The sequence below is a fragment of the Panthera uncia genome (assembly GCF_023721935.1).
Source record: "Panthera uncia isolate 11264 chromosome B3 unlocalized genomic scaffold, Puncia_PCG_1.0 HiC_scaffold_1, whole genome shotgun sequence".
NCBI lineage: Eukaryota > Metazoa > Chordata > Mammalia > Carnivora > Felidae > Panthera > Panthera uncia.
The window spans coordinates 1,513,224-1,528,348 of record NW_026057582.1 but is presented as its reverse complement, the minus strand read 5'-3'; the positions used below and the strand labels follow the sequence as shown (position 1 = coordinate 1,528,348).

Below are 15,125 nucleotides of genomic sequence, written 5' to 3'. Positions count from 1 at the left end.
AGCACAGAGCCCCACACGGGGCTTGAACCCACCAAACTGTGAGATCACAACCTGAGCCAAAGTCAGATGCTCAACCGACTGAGCCACCCAGGCACCCCTCCTGGCCAAGGAAGTTTTAGCCAAACTTCTGCCCTACAGTGTTACTGTCCCTTCCTTTTTCTTTTGTGTATTTGTATGTGTTTACCTGTTTCTTTGCTCATTGCCTGTTTCCCTCCCCCCCACCCCCACCCCAGTGAGATGTAAGCAGCATAAGAGACACATCTGTCCTTTGCTGCTTGGACACAAGTCACCAATTGCAGCCCGTATTCAAGGTGGAGGGGAGAGGGCACTTCGTCACATTTAAAAATTTTGTACTTTCTGGCCCCTTTTGGAATGTGAACGTACCGATGGTTTTACAAGTCTTTCCAGCTGGCCGTTGTGTGTTGGAATCACGTAGGTGATTGCTCGTGGGTGCCCTGTGGAGTTGGGTCAGGCCTGGGCACGTGCCCTCTGCTCCCGTGCGGGCGGGGCAGCCTGGACTCCTCTCCAGCCAGGGGCTCGTGTTCTCCAGGCTGGGGAGAACCCGGTTTTGGCATTTGCATACCCAGTATCCTGTTCTTGGTACTTAATAGGTACTCGGGAAATATTTTGGTGAATGAATATATTAACATTAAGCCTTATAAAAGCGGTATTTTGTATAGATTCTGCTATATAGTTTTTGGAGTCAGAGGAGTTTTAAAAATTCCAGTTTTGTTATTGTTACTACTCCCTGGGCACACCATCTAACGTTACAGGGGAGAAGCAACGTTCCTTCTGCGGACACCAGCCTTTCTCCCTTCCTGCCTTCTTAGGGACCTTTTCTGATTGACTGTTGCCCCCTCCTTGCCTTTTTTTTTTTTTTTTTTTCTTTTGTAATGTTTACTTTTGAGAGAGAGAGACAGAGCATGGGTCGGGGAGGGGCAGAGAGAGAGGGAGGCCCAGAATCCGAAGCAGGCTCCAGGCTCCGAGCTGTCAGCACAGAGCCTGACGTGGGGCTCGAACCCACAGACCACGAGATCATGACCTGAGCCGAAGTTGGCTGCTCAACAACTGAGCCCCCCCGGTGCCCCAACACCCTCCTCGTGTTACCTTTCCTAGTGCCTTCTCCACTGCCCCTTACCTGTCCCCATTTCATCAGAACTGAGTCTCTCTCATCTTAAAAAGCACCCTCACGAGGTCCCGTGTTTCTCTCCGTGGTCTGGCTCCCACTGCCCCTGTTCTGAGATGGCATTTGTCAGGATCACTAGCGACTTCCTTAAGTTGAGAGTCCTCTGCCCCAAACTTACCATGACCTCCCTGTAATATTTGACACCTTTGGCCAGTTTGGTTTTCTTGAAAGTCACCCTTCCCTTGAGGCCAGTGTTGCCCTTGTGGTCTTTCTGTTGCCAACCCTGGCTGTTCTTTTCAACGTCCTCTGAAGAGGTCTTTTCGCTACTTATTTTCAACATTTTTGTTTTCACCCTCCCCTTAGAAATGAGACAGGAGGGAGCGCCCACGATGTGTAGCAGAGCTGAAGGAGGGTGTGGCCCCACCCACCACTCCCCACGCCTTCCCGCCCTGGACAGGGCTCTTATAATCCCGTTCACAGTTGGGCAGTAACCCACTTCAAGGGGATCACGAGGATGGTGAGGCAGGTTGAGGTCCCCGTTCTGCTCCCCGACGGTGCCTGGCCGTCTCGGCATCGTTCGTTTCCTACCGTCTGCAGCGCCCGTTCTGGCACGTCTCTCGCCCTCCTCCTGGGACCAGCTGGCCGGCCTCGGCACCGCAGGCTCGTGGTGACGGCAGACGCGCAGGGCTCCAGCCTCTCCTCGTGGGGCAGAAACACGAGCTTCCGCCTCCCTCTCTTGACAGCGTCACGGTCGTTAGTTCAGCGGAGGAGTGAGTCTCTCCGTTTCCGCCTGCGTGAATTCATTCCCTCCACGTTTCTGCCCCTTCCCCTGCTTTATCTTTTGTCGGAGCGCATCGACTGAGCGAGTGGGCCCGTTTGCTCTGAGCGGACTGTGCCGTCTGGGGGAGCAGAGACCTCGTCTGTCGTCTGTTGTTTGCCCCTGACTCTCACACGTGGTGGGGGCGAGGGCAGCCGTGGATCAGCGGGCCCGTGACCCACCTCACTGTTCCCGTCGTTACCCGTGTGACGCCTGCTGGGAGAAAGCGGGGCTGTATCTGGTGTCTTGTATTGTATTTAAATGATATTCTTTGGGTTTGGATTCTAGAACACAGTGAAGTTACTTCTGAATTGGTGACGTACCTTTTCCGTGGCTTACTGGTTTGTAGAAAAACCGTTCTGATGGGTGTGAATGCCACCGTTGGGGTTTGTGAAAACTATGCTTTCTTTCTATTTCTGTTTTGTATGTTTCTGTTACGGTTATCGTTTGGATAAAGTAGAAAGTCGTTCCAGGTAAAGATAGAATGCTCCTTCACAGTTATTGATGAAATAAAAGTCGGTTTGTTACTCTTAGGTTAGTAGGATCGTACTAATAGTGAAAAATGGTTTCTTACCAGCTGACTTAATTTACTCTAAAAATGGGGGGGAAGCTTTGCATCTGTGGCTAACTACTTACCACCTGTAGACTTCTGATGTGTTTTCCACAAAGTTGAGTGCAGTGCTTTGAGCACAGTACTTGATAAGTAAGGTTATTAAATACACCAAAAAAGCTTTCTTACTCTTGGTGCAAAAAAACCCCCGATATGGCTATGAAAGAGATTTTCTGGAAATTATGCCATAACTGTTGTGCCGGATGTTGTAGAGAGACTCTTCCACGGTGGTGGCCTTGGTTCCATGAAGCCGTCAGCTCAGACCAGTGATGCCAACCTCACTGGGGGGGGGTGGGGGGGGGGGGGGGGTTGCTGCTGCGGTTGACCTCCCGCATTCTGCGGAGGTGTCTGGAGGGCAGTTTTAAACGAGCTGGGCTCATTAGTTTTGTTTTAGTATGCGGTTAAAAGTAGTCTCGCGACCCGTGCCCTGGCACATGGGTGACTTCGGCATTTTCTTCCTGTAAGTTGGCAGATGTAACGGGGTGTTAGCCTTCCCCGGTCCTTGTGACGGTGGTGGCGGTGATGTCTCAGGACTTGTTGAGACGGGCGCCTGACGGCAGGGGCGCCGGCGCTGGGTTCTGTACGCATCTGGAGCTGCTCGCTCTGTCTTCGAACTAGGTTTCCCGACAGACGTCCCACCTCTGTGTGTCTGCGCTCTGAGCCCATCCGCGCCCCAGTGACAGGGACAGGGGGTGAACTCGTCCGTACCGTGTCCGTTGGGGCCTGGCGCTCGGCAGGCGTTCGTGTATTGGCCGCTGACAGTACTCTTTTTATCGGGGTGTTAAAGTGACGCACTGAGGAGAGTCACCTGTCTGAACCCAGAACCCCTTGTGATCCTGTTCTGATCTTCCGGCCTTTCCTTTTCCTGTGTTTAGCTTTCTCCTCACATCCCGGAGGAGCCGGTGATTACTAAGGACATTTACGAAGTCGCTGTCTCCCTGATCCAGATGTTCGACAACCTGGATGTGAAGGAGAGTGGGTAAGAGACGCTCCGCTTGGCAGCGTGCTTCACGTGCGAGTTCAAACGGTTCGCTGTTTGTTTAGAAACCGTTTAGTGTTTTTATAATGTTAACACGTAACTGTAGATACCTTCTCCAGTAGTCACTGTGTAGATTTTAAAACAAAGTTGGTACATTGGCCTTTTTTTTTTTTTTTTTTTACTGGAAATTTCCACTTTAAAGTAGTAAGACCAACTACAGTTTTAAGACTTGCCAGTTTTAGAAGCCAGCAGTCACAGCCTAAGGAGAGAATGGTTTCCAGACATGCTGAGTCCTGTCAGTCCTAGTCTGAGGCAGGTGGAGAGGACCGCGCTAGGAGAAGGTGTCGGGAGCATTTCCTTGCCTTGGTTTCTGTTTGTTGAGAAGATACGGGGGGCGCCCCGGGGCTCAGTCGGTTGAGCGTCCGACTCCGGCTCAGGTCATGATCTCACAGCTTGTGAGTTCGAGCCCCGCATCAGGCTCTGTGCTGACAGCTCGGAGCCTGGAACCTGCTTCGGATTCTGTGTCCCCCCTCTCTCTCTGTCCCTCCCCAGCTCATGCTCACGTGCGCTCTCTCTCTCTCTCTCTCTCTCTCTCTCTCTCTCAAAAATAAATAAACGTTAAAAAAAAAAAAAGGAAGATCCGCTCCCCACCCTAAGGCTCCTTGGTCACCCGTTTGCTCACGTGTTTAGCTGGACCTTTGAAGCGGAACCTGTTTTCCCTTAAGAGCAACTTCAGGTTATCAGGGCTGGTTGGAGTCTGTGATATAAAAAATGCTGTATTACGTTCTGAACCCTCCCTGTGTTCGTTTCCTGTGGCTCGTAAATGCAGTTGCTGTGTCAGAATGACAGACCCGGACGATGTAGAGTCCGCCTCCTCGCGGCAACCAGAACGTGACTGCGGGCCGCCTGTCCTTCCAGGCCCGACGCGCACGTCCGTGCCTCCCTCCTTTTACTGTCACTTGCGAAGTGCAGACATCCGTGAAGCGTAAAGTCACTCGTCTTGCGGTCCCCCTGAACACTACCTGAGAATGAGCAGGCCGTCATCCGGTCCCGTCCCCCACAACCTGCATGCAGTTGTGTTACTTTAGCTGTTTCTGAGCTCCTTCAAGTTTTGGTCTTTCTTTCTTTCTTACCTATGTTAAAAGATTTCTTTCTGGCTTTGATTTTTTTTTTTTTAAATTAGAGAGAGAGCGCACAGGCAGGGGAGGGGGCAGAGGGATCGAGGGAGAGAATCTTAAGCAGGCTCCCTGCTCTGCACAGAGCCTGACGCAGGGCTCGATCCGTGACCCGTCGTGACCTGAGTCGAAATCAAGTCGGACACTTAACCGACTGAGCCAGCCAGGTGCCCTTATGGATTTTGTTTTCTTTTAAATAGACTTTATTTTTAGAGCAGTTTTAGGTTCACGGCAACGTTGAGGAGTAAGTACAGTTCCCACGTGCCCGACATAGTCACAGTGCCCCCTACCGTCAGCGTCTTGCACTGGAGCGGTACCTTGTTGTTGACACATCATCGTCGCCCCCCAAGTCTGCAGTGTAGGCTTCACTGATGGCGTGCATTTGATGGGTTTCGGCAGGCCTGTGATGGTGTGTATCCGGCATGGTAGTATCCCGCCCCCAGATCCTGTCTGTCCTGCCTGTTCCTCCCTCCCCTATAACCATGGCAACCACGGATCCTTTTACTGTCTCCCTGGTGTTGCCTTTTCCAGAATGTCTTGTGGTTGGGATCATACATACGCAGCTCTCTCAGATTGGCTCCTTCACTTAGCGGCAAGCATTTAAGTTTCCTCATGTCTTTTCCCGGCCCGTAGCTCATTTCTTCGTAGCGCTGAACAGCATTGCCCTGTCTGGACGGCCCGCGGTGTGTTTACGCGTTCACCTGCTGAAGGACGTCTCGGTGGCTTCCGAGTTCGGGCCGTTATGAAGGAAGCTGCTGTAAACACGTATGTGCAGGTGTTGGCGTGGACGTGAGTTCTCGGCTCCTCGGGGTGAGCGCGAAGGAGCAGGATCGCTGGATCGGTTTTGTAGGAGACCACCCAAGTGCCTTCCAGGGTGGCTGTGCCATTTCACGTTCCCGGCAGCGATGGATGGGGGGCCCCGTGCCTCCGCGTCCCCAGCAGCATCTGGTTGTGTGAGAGTTCTGGGTTTGGCTGCTCCGTGTTTTGGCACGGAGCTCTTGTCGGATGTGAACTGTGCCTTCGGCGTTATATCGTGCCCTGTTCGGTCTTGCTTAATGCTCTGGGGCCTGAATTCCGCTTTGTCACGTTTCAAGATCGCAGCCCTGCTTTCTTTCTGTCTTGGCCTCTAAAATCTTTGCCCTTCCTTTACTGTCACTCTTTTCTGAAGGGCTTATGTTTAAGTGTGTCTTTTGCAGGTAGCAGAGTTGGGGGTGGTTTATGAGTCGTTTGAAAAACTTTGGCTTTACTGAGTTCAGCCATCCGTGCTTATTGATACGACCATGTGTTTAGCCTCCCGTGTGTTATACATACTCTGTGGCCTTTTCTTTCGTTTCAAAATTTTTTCTTGGTGGTTAGGAAGGTTTATAATGTCGTCACTGTAGCTACTGTATCTTTAGAGAAGGCCCACAGACTTCTTTTCCATTGTGAAGGCTTCTGACCCTTGTTCCCTGGGGAAAATGCTCATTGACTTCCACCTGTTGGTTAGCTTTGTGGCAAATGGAGCATCCTGTTCGCCTCTCTCTGTTCCCCTTCCTTTTCCCCTCGTTAAAAAAAATTTTTTTAATGTTTATTTTCGAGAGAGAGAAACAGAGTGTGGGGGGGGGGGGTGGTGCAGAGAGAGGGGAAGACAGAATCCGAAGGAGGCTCCAGGCTCTGAACTGTCAGCACAGAGCCCAATGTGGGGCTTGGACTCACAAACTGTGAGATCATGAGCTGAGCCGAAGTCGGTCGCCCAACCTGCTGAGCCACCCAGACGCCCCTCCCCCTCATTTTTAAAATGGCTTTATCGAGATAGCATTTACATAACATATGATGCACCCCTTTAAGCTGTACAGTTGAGTAGTTTCTGGAATATTCACACACATGCGGCACCATTACCGCAGCCCATTTTAGAATATCTTCATCACCTTAGAAAGAAACCCTGACCCTTTCACTCTCTTCCTCATTCTTCCCCTTCACCCCGGGTCCTAAGCAACCACTAATCAACTTTTTGTCCCTATAGGTTTCCCTGTTCTTGACTTTCATGTAAGTGGAATCCTGTAGGATGTGATCTTTGGTGACTGACCTGTTTCACTTATTGTGGGTTTTCACGGCTCGTCCGTGTTGTAGTGTGTATTGGGACTTTCTTCCTTTTTATGACTGAAGTCAGTCCTCTGTTGTAGGATACACCACATTTCATTTATCCACTTGTGTATTGATGGTGACTTCGGTTCTCTTTCTCCTTTCGGCTTTTGTGCAGAATGCTGTTGTGAAAGTTCATGTACAGGTACTTGTGTGGATGTGTATTTTCATTTTTCTTGGGTATATACCTAGGAGGGGAATTGTCGGCTCATATGGTAACTCTGTGTTTAACCAGTTGAGGACCTGCCGGACTGGTTTCCAGAGCACCTGGATCATTTTACATTCCCACCAGCAGCTCGTGAGGGTCCACGTCCTTTCCAGTACTGGTTGATGTCTGACCTCGGATTCCAGCCATCCTGGTGTGTGTGATGTAGTATCACGTTGTGGTCTTGACTTCCACGTTGCTGATGACTGATGATGTTGAACATCTTTTTTAGGAGCTTATTGGCCATTTGTATATCCTCTTTAAAGGCGCGCGTGTGTATATTTAGAGGCATACGTCCTTTGTCCGATTTTAATTGGATTATTTGTTTTTGTTTTTGTTTTTTTACTGATCATAAGGATTCTTTGTATATTCTAGATACAAGCCCTTTACCAGATACATGGTTTGCAAATATTTTCTTGCATCCTGACGGCTGTCTTTTTACTTTCTTGCTGGTGGTTTTGAAGCACAAAAGTTTTTAATTTTGGTAAAGTCTAATTTGTCTAGTTTTTCTTTTGTTGCTCATGCTTTTGGTGTCGTAGCTAAGGATCCATTGCCAGGTTCAGGCTCATCAAGATTTACCCCTTGTTTTCCTCTAAGGGCGTTACAGTTTTGGCGTTTCATTTAGGTCTTAGGTCTTTGAATTCAGTTTTGTGTACATGTGAGGTGAGAGTCTAGCTTCATTCTTGGGCTTGTGTGCTAACCACTCGTCCCAGCACTGTTGGTTCAAAGACTCTCCTGTGCCCGTTGTGTGTTGGCACCTTCTTGAAAATGAGTGGGCCATAGACGTATGGACGGGTTTATTTCCGGACTCTAAATTCTATTCCGTTGGTCTCTGTGTCTGTCCTTGGGCTAGTACCACACCACCTTGGTTACCACTGTTTTGAAGTAATTCTGAAATTAGAAGTAGGAGTCTTTCTGACTTCGTTCTTACTCAGGATTGTTTTGGCTATTCCAAGTCCCTCGTACTCCTAGGTGAACTTTAGAATCAGCCCGTCCATTTCTACAGGGAAGCCAGGACTCTGAAAAGGATTGGGTTGAGTCTGGAGATGTGGGGAGTGTTACCATCTTAACTATGACCGTACTCAGTCTTCCAGTACGAGATCTTTTCCTATTTCTTTAGATTCTTTTTTTTTTTTTTTTTTTTTTACATTTTTTATTTTTATTTTTGGGACAGAGAGAGACAGAGCATGAACGGGGGAGGGGCAGAGAGAGAGGGAGACACAGAATCGGAAACAGGCTCCAGGCTCCGAGCCATCAGCCCAGAGCCCGACGCGGGGCTCGAACTCACGGACCGCGAGATCGTGACCTGGCTGAAGTCGGACGCTTAACCGACTGCGCCACCCAGGCGCCCCATAGATTCTTAAAAATCATTTTCAGCAATGCTTAGTAATTTTCAAAGTATAAGTTTTGCACTTATCTTGTCAAACACGTTTCTGTGTTTTACTCCTTTTGATGTTATTGTGAATGAAATTATTTTCTTAATTTCATTTTTTGATCATTGCAGATGTATCAAAATAACAATTGATTTTTGTGTATTGATCTTTTATCCTGCAACTTTGCTGAGGTCATTTATTAGTTCTGGTAGGATTTTTTTAAACTTTTTTTAATGTTTATTTTTGAGAGACAGAGAGAGAGAGAGAGAGAGAGAGATAGAGAGAGAGAGAGAGAGAGAGAGAGAACAAGTAGGGGAGGGGCAGAGAGAGAGGGAGACACAGAATCCGAAGCAGGCTCCAGGCTCTGAGCTGTCAGCACAGAGCTTGATGCGGGACTTGAACTAACAAGCTGAGAGATCATGACCTGAGCCGAAGTCGGACACGTAACTGACTGAGCCACCCAGGTGCCCCATTTCTGGTAGGGTTTCTTAGGATTTTCTGTACCCAAGGTCATGTCATTTATGAACAGAGATAGTTTTATTTCTTCTTTTCCAATCTGGATGCCCTAGCGCCTTCACCACAGTGCCGACCGGAAGTGGAGGAGCAGGTATCCTTGTCTTGTGATCTCGGGGGAAGCCTCCCCGTCTTTGACCGTGAAGTATCATGTGTGCTGTGGGCTCCTTGTGGGTGGATGACCTTCATCAGGTTGAGGGAGTAAACTCCTGTTGCTGGTTTGTTGAGTGTTTAGATTTTATTTTATTATTTTCTTAAAACTTTTAGTGAAAGAGTGTTAGATTTTGTTTAAATGGTTTATCTGGGTCTGTTGAGGTGATGATGTGAAATTTGTTTTTCTTCTGCTAATATAATGTATTAAATTAATTGATTTTTAGGTATTTTTTAAAGATATTTTTATTTTTTTAATATGAAATTTATTGTGATTGGTTTGCATACAACACCCAGTGCTCCTCCCAACAGGTGCCCTCCTCCATGCCCATCACCCACCCTCCTCTCCCTCCCACCCCCCATGCTCCCATCAACCCTCAGTTTATTCTGAGTTTTTTTTTTTTAATTTTTTTTTTTAACGTGTATTTATTTTTGAGACAGAGACAGAGCATGAACAGGGGAGGGGCAGAGAGAGAGGGAGACACAGAATCTGAAACAGGCTCCAGGCTCTGAGCGGTCAGCACAGAGCCTGACGTGGGGCTCGAACCCACGGACCGTGAGATCATGACCTGGGCCGAAGTCGGACGCCCAACCGACCAAGCCACCCAGGCGCCCCTATTCTCAGTTTTTAAGAGTCTCTTATGGTTTGGCTCCCTCCGTCTCTAACTTTTTTTTTTTTTTTCCTTCCCCTCCCCCATGGTCTTCTGTTAAGTTTCTCAGGACCCACTGATTTTTAGGTATTAAAGCGACTTTGCATCCCTGGGATAAATCCCACTTGGTCATGGTGCACAGTCCTTTCCGTATGTTGCTGGATTTGGCTTGCTTGTATTTTGTTGAGGACTCTTGGCATCCATAGGTACAAGAGGTCTTGTCTGTAGTTTTCTTGTGATTTTTTGTCTGGTACTGGCCTCATTAAATAAGTTGGGAAATGTTTTGTTTTTCGCAAGTTTGTGAAGAATTGGTATCGATTCTTTGAATGTTTGGTAGAATTCTGCTGTGAAGCATTGGGTCTGGGCTTTTCTTTACGAGTAATTTTAAACTTCTCAGTTCAGTCTATTGCTTTATTATAAGCATATTCAGATTAAAAGAAAAATTTTTTTTTTTTAATTTTTTTTTTTCAACATTTTTTATTTATTTTTGGGACAGAGAGAGACAGAGCATGAACGGGGGAGGGGCAGAGAGAGAGGGAGACACAGAATTGGAAACAGGCTCCAGGCTCCGAGCCATCAGCCCAGAGCCCGACGTGGGGCTCGAACTCATGGACCGCGAGATCGTGACCTGGCTGAAGTCGGACGCTTAACCGACTGCGCCACCCAGGCGCCCCAAAAGAAAATTTTTTTAATCTCTGTTTTTGAGAGAGCTCTGGGAGACAGAGTGAGAGTTGGGGAGGGGCAGAGAGAGAGGGAGACACAGAATCCAAAGCAGGCTCCAGGCTCTGAGCCATCAGCACTGACGCGGGGCTCGAACCCATGAACCGTGAGATCATGACCTGAGCCGAAATCCAGCGCTTAACTGACTGAGCCATCCAGGTGCCCTCACATTTTTTTTTCCCCTTGGGTGAGTTTTAATAGTTTGTGTCTATTTAGGAATGTGTCCATCTCCTGTCAAGTATCTACTTTGTTGGTGTACAGTTTTCCATCGTATTCCTCCGTAATCCTCTGTATTGCTGTAAAGTAATGCCCTTTCTTTCATTTTTAAAAAAATGTTTACTTATTTTGAGAGAGAGAGCGCATGTGTGAACTGGGGAGGGGTAGAAAGAGAGGGAGACAGAATCCTAAGCAGGCTCCACACGGTCAGCACAGAGCCCGATGCAGGGCTTGAACCCATGACCGTGGGATCACAACCGAGCGAAAGTCCAGAGTTGGACGCTCAACCAACTGAGTCACCCAGGCGCCCCTTTCATTTCTCATTCTAGTATTTTGAATCTTCTCTCTTTTTTTCTTGGTCAAAAGCTAAAGATTTGTCCATTTCTTTTTTTTTTTTATAAATTTTTTTTTAAATGTTTATTTATTTTTGAGAGAGAAAGAGAGATAGCATGTGAGCAGGGGAGGGGCAGAGAGAGAGGGAGGCACAGAATCGGAAGCAGGCCCCAGGCTCTGAGCTGTCAGCACAGAGCCCGATGCGGGGCTCGAACTCACGAACTGCAAGATCATGACCTGAGCCGAAGTCAGACACTTAACTGACTGAGTCACCCGGGGGACCCCAAGATTTGTCCATTTCATTGATCTTTTCAAAGACCTGGGTTTGAGTTTGTTGATTTTTGTTGTTGTTGTTTTACTATATCTTACTAGTTTTCACTCTAGTCTTTATTAATTCTTGGAAGAGCTGATCAACAGCACTCTGGGCTGTGCTGGGACCAGTACCTGCAGAGGAGAAGGGGTGTGGAGATTAGCTAATGACTGCAACACAGCGTCTCTGGGCCCCCATCTGTTCCTGACGGTGTCTTACTGCTAAACTGAAGACACATGATTTGCTTGCCTGTCTCTGGTCTCTCCCTCCTGCTAGAATGTGAGCTCCACAAAGAGCAGGGACCTTGTTTGTCTGTTTTGTTACTGCCCCGTCTGCCTGCACGAGGAGAGCTCACAGTGTGCAGAGAACCAAAGTTCTGATTTCACACCGAGGAAATATTTTGACAGGAGAGGGAAGGCAAGCTGATGGTTTGAGTTTAAGTTTTACTTGTAGTTATTTTAAAAGTTTTGTATTTTGAGATTCTTGATTACAATAACTAAAGTTCAAGGGAAAGTTTGGCAGATGAGTTTTACGGGAATCAAGACTCTTGGGCACCCCCAGTGACTGTGGGACCATGTCCCAGGACCTCTGTGTTTTTTTACATACAAGAAAACATGCTGGATGATCTGTATGAGACTTTCGTGATCAGAGGCCGGGGCTGTCGGGGTTCTAGACCAGCAGTGGCTACTTTTGCCAGATTAACGTTTGTGCACTCACATTTGTAACAGGAGCAAGAGCTCGTCGGGTGCCCAGTTTGTGGCGGAGCGGAGCAGCGTGTTGGTGTTCTTGCCAGGTGAGTGTCATGCTTGTGGCCTGGAATTATAATGCCCTTGATGGAGGCTGTGTTTGTGTCTAGCCCATTTTGTGAAAAATGGTACTTGGCTCTGTGTGTTTAGTCTTTTTAGACCCCGAGAACATGAGCACATGTGATTTTCAGTTTGATCTCTTATCGTAACCTTTGCATTGCTAAAATGATGATGAAGAGTTTAATTTTTTTTAAGTTTTTTTAAATTGTGCTTCAACTTTTGTAGGCTTTCTTTCTTTTTTTAAAAAAAAAAAATTTTACACTTTACTTTTGAGAGAGAGAGAGACAGAGAGAGACAGAGCATAAGCAGGGGAGGGACAGAGAGACAGGGAGACACAGAATCTGAAGCAGGCTCCAGGCTCTGAGCTGTCAGCACAGAACCCATGAACTGTGAGACCATGACCTGAGCTGAAGTCAGACACTTAACTGACTGAGCCACCCAGGCGCCCTGATCCTTTTTTTTAAAAGTTAATTTATTTACTTTGAGAGGGAGAGAGCATGAGCAGGGGAGGGACAGAGGGAGAGGGAGAGAGAGAATCTCAAGCAGGCTCTGCCCCATCAGCATAGACTTGTTCATTTTGACACTTAACCGACTAGCCACCCAGGTGTCCCAAGAGTTTAATTTTTATTTTATTTAATTAACTTATTTTTAAGAGTTTAATTTTTTAAAGCCAGTTTTATCTGCTTCCAAATTTTCAATAAAGTAATCGGCTTTGTTAAATTTGCCATTTCACATGTATCATTGTAAATGTGAGGTAATGGCCATCATCGTACACGCAAAGCTTAATGACGATGTTGTTGCTGTGACACCATGAGAGTCATCAGAAAAGTCCTTGTGTCCCTATCTCAATATTTGGGAAATCGGCCTTGTGAATTACCTGAGAAAGATTAATTTGTGGTAAATTGTACTTTTTCAAAATGATGTTTTTGATTTTTTAAATACAGTGGTATAGTTTGGTGACACATTATGACGATAATTCACGTATTTTTGGTTGTTAAAAGGTAATGATAGCACATGAGTCTTTGTACTAGTAGTTTTGGAGAACAAAAACCCTGAATCAAAGTAGCTTACTTAATTTTGGGATGCACCATTTGAGTTTGCAGCTTCAGTTATGTTTTGCTTATGTTGCTATGGATTAATTTTGTACCCAGGAAACAACCATCGCTGACAGTGGGGTGGGGTTGCAGTTACCCCAATAAACATTTATCAAAGACTGCTGTGCGTGTGGTAGCGTATGAAGGAGAAGTATGGCCAAAGCAGAGCCACGGTGTACTAGCTCAGGAATACCTAAAAAGGAGATAAATGCCTTCTAACTGTTAAACATTGTCTGCGGCAAATATTTACGAACGGTATTTTACAGTTTACTTTGTCTTGTTTCTGTTACGTGTTTATGTGAACGCAGGTTGGATAGATGTTTATTTCGTGAATTGATCTTTTGGGAGCCGTTCTGTATTCGTTCTCTAGGACTGCTGTAACAATGCTACGAAGTGTAAGGCTCAAAACAATGGGAATTTATTCTCTCACTGCTCTGGAGGCCCGGAGTTCGAAATCAAGGTGTCAGCAGGGCCTTGCTCCCTCTGGGGCTCCCGGTAGAACCCTCCCTTGCCTCTGCCGGCTTCCAGCAGCCACCGGCCATCCATCCTTGGCGTTCCTTGGCTTGTGGCTGCGTCCTTCCTATCTCTGCCTCCCTTGTCAACGTGGTGCTCTCTCTGTGTGTCCCTCTCCCTTCGTCTTATGGGGACACCAGCCCTATTGGAGTAAGGTCCCGTCCACTCCAGTCTGACCTCACCTTAGCTCGTTACGTCCGCAGTAATGCTGTTTGCAGACAGGACCATGTTCTCAGGTACTGCGGTTAGGACTTAGCACCTCTTCGGAGGACACAGTTCAGCACATTACAGGGTTGATAGTTCAGGTTGGGACAAGAGCACATGAAAGTTTGATGTATCCATAGACGTTTTTTAAACCTAATGAAAAAAATTTAGCCTATCTGTGTGACCAGGACTTTTTTGAGTAATATTTTTTGGTTGTAAAATGTTACCTGTTGACCATAGAAAGTTTGGAAAAATCAGTGGGAAATAAAAAAGAAATGTAATTATTCGGATGGCCACACTTGCGGGCGGTCACTGTTGTGGGAAGGGAAACACCAGAAGAATGTTTTTTTTTTTCTAATTTTTGAGTTATCGGTGGTCAGTGTCATTGTGCATTTTTATTTGTAATTGAGATGTAATTGGGCAAACAGGATAACAAAGTCAAAATGAATTGGTAGGGCCTTTTTTTGAAAAGGACGTCATCTCATTTAAAGGTTGTTTTTTAAGCAGCAAATACATCTTTTTTCCTCTCTCCACTGTTTTTCGTCTCCAGGTCTGGGTGAAATAAACTACATGCATGAACTTCTCACAAACATGGTTCACAAAAGGTATGTTTCAAATGATGTGGCTCTGTCTTTACTGTTCCGTTATTGTTTCTGCCCTAAAGGAGTCCCATCAGCTCAGTGAACAGTTGCTCGCTTTTGTGTGTCCTCACTTCTGTTCTTTATGGACATGATATTTCGTTAATCTGTTCCCTAGGTTACAGGTTTATCCACTCCATTCAAGTGTGACTTTAGAAGAACAGAATAACGTGTTTCTAAGTCCAGTTCCTGGGTACAGAAAGGTAGGAAACCGGGAGGGGACTTGCAAGCACTTCAGGCACATTTTCTGCCGAGACTGGGCCGTCGCGGAGCGCGGACACCTCCGCTAGCTGGCCTGACGCGCGCCGCAGCTGGCGGTGACTCACCCGGACGCGTACTTGCCCGAGGAGCCGCGTGTGTCGCTTCTTTCTCATCTTTCGTTTTGTCGGTCGGTCGCTGGTATTCTTTACCTCCTCCGCTTCAGGGTGTTGTTGCTGGTGGATTCTGATGCTTCTCACCTCTTGGCGTCTCTCAGACTGTGGGACGGTTGTGGTGTCTGCAGCACTGCCCCGCGGCCTTGGGTGGAACCCGCATTCTTCGTCCCGGTGAAGGGGGACGGCTTTAACCTCAGG

At 47.2% G+C, this 15,125-nt stretch overlaps 1 protein-coding gene across 4 annotated transcripts in view; it reads left to right on the top strand.

The window, feature by feature from the left end:
- Positions 1–15,125, top strand: part of TDRD9 (tudor domain containing 9) — a 113,154-nt gene that overhangs the window by 35,888 nt on the left and 62,141 nt on the right. For 3 of the 4 annotated variants that reach the window (XM_049612020.1, XM_049612019.1, XM_049612021.1), the window contains exons 8-11: positions 3,429–3,532; positions 12,027–12,091; positions 14,466–14,520; positions 14,672–14,756. In XM_049612020.1, the coding sequence (XP_049467977.1) occupies positions 3,429–3,532; positions 12,027–12,091; positions 14,466–14,520; positions 14,672–14,756 (309 nt within the window). The remainder of the gene's footprint in view (positions 1–3,428; positions 3,533–12,026; positions 12,092–14,465; positions 14,521–14,671; positions 14,757–15,125) is intronic. The other variant, XM_049612022.1, reaches the window with a different exon arrangement.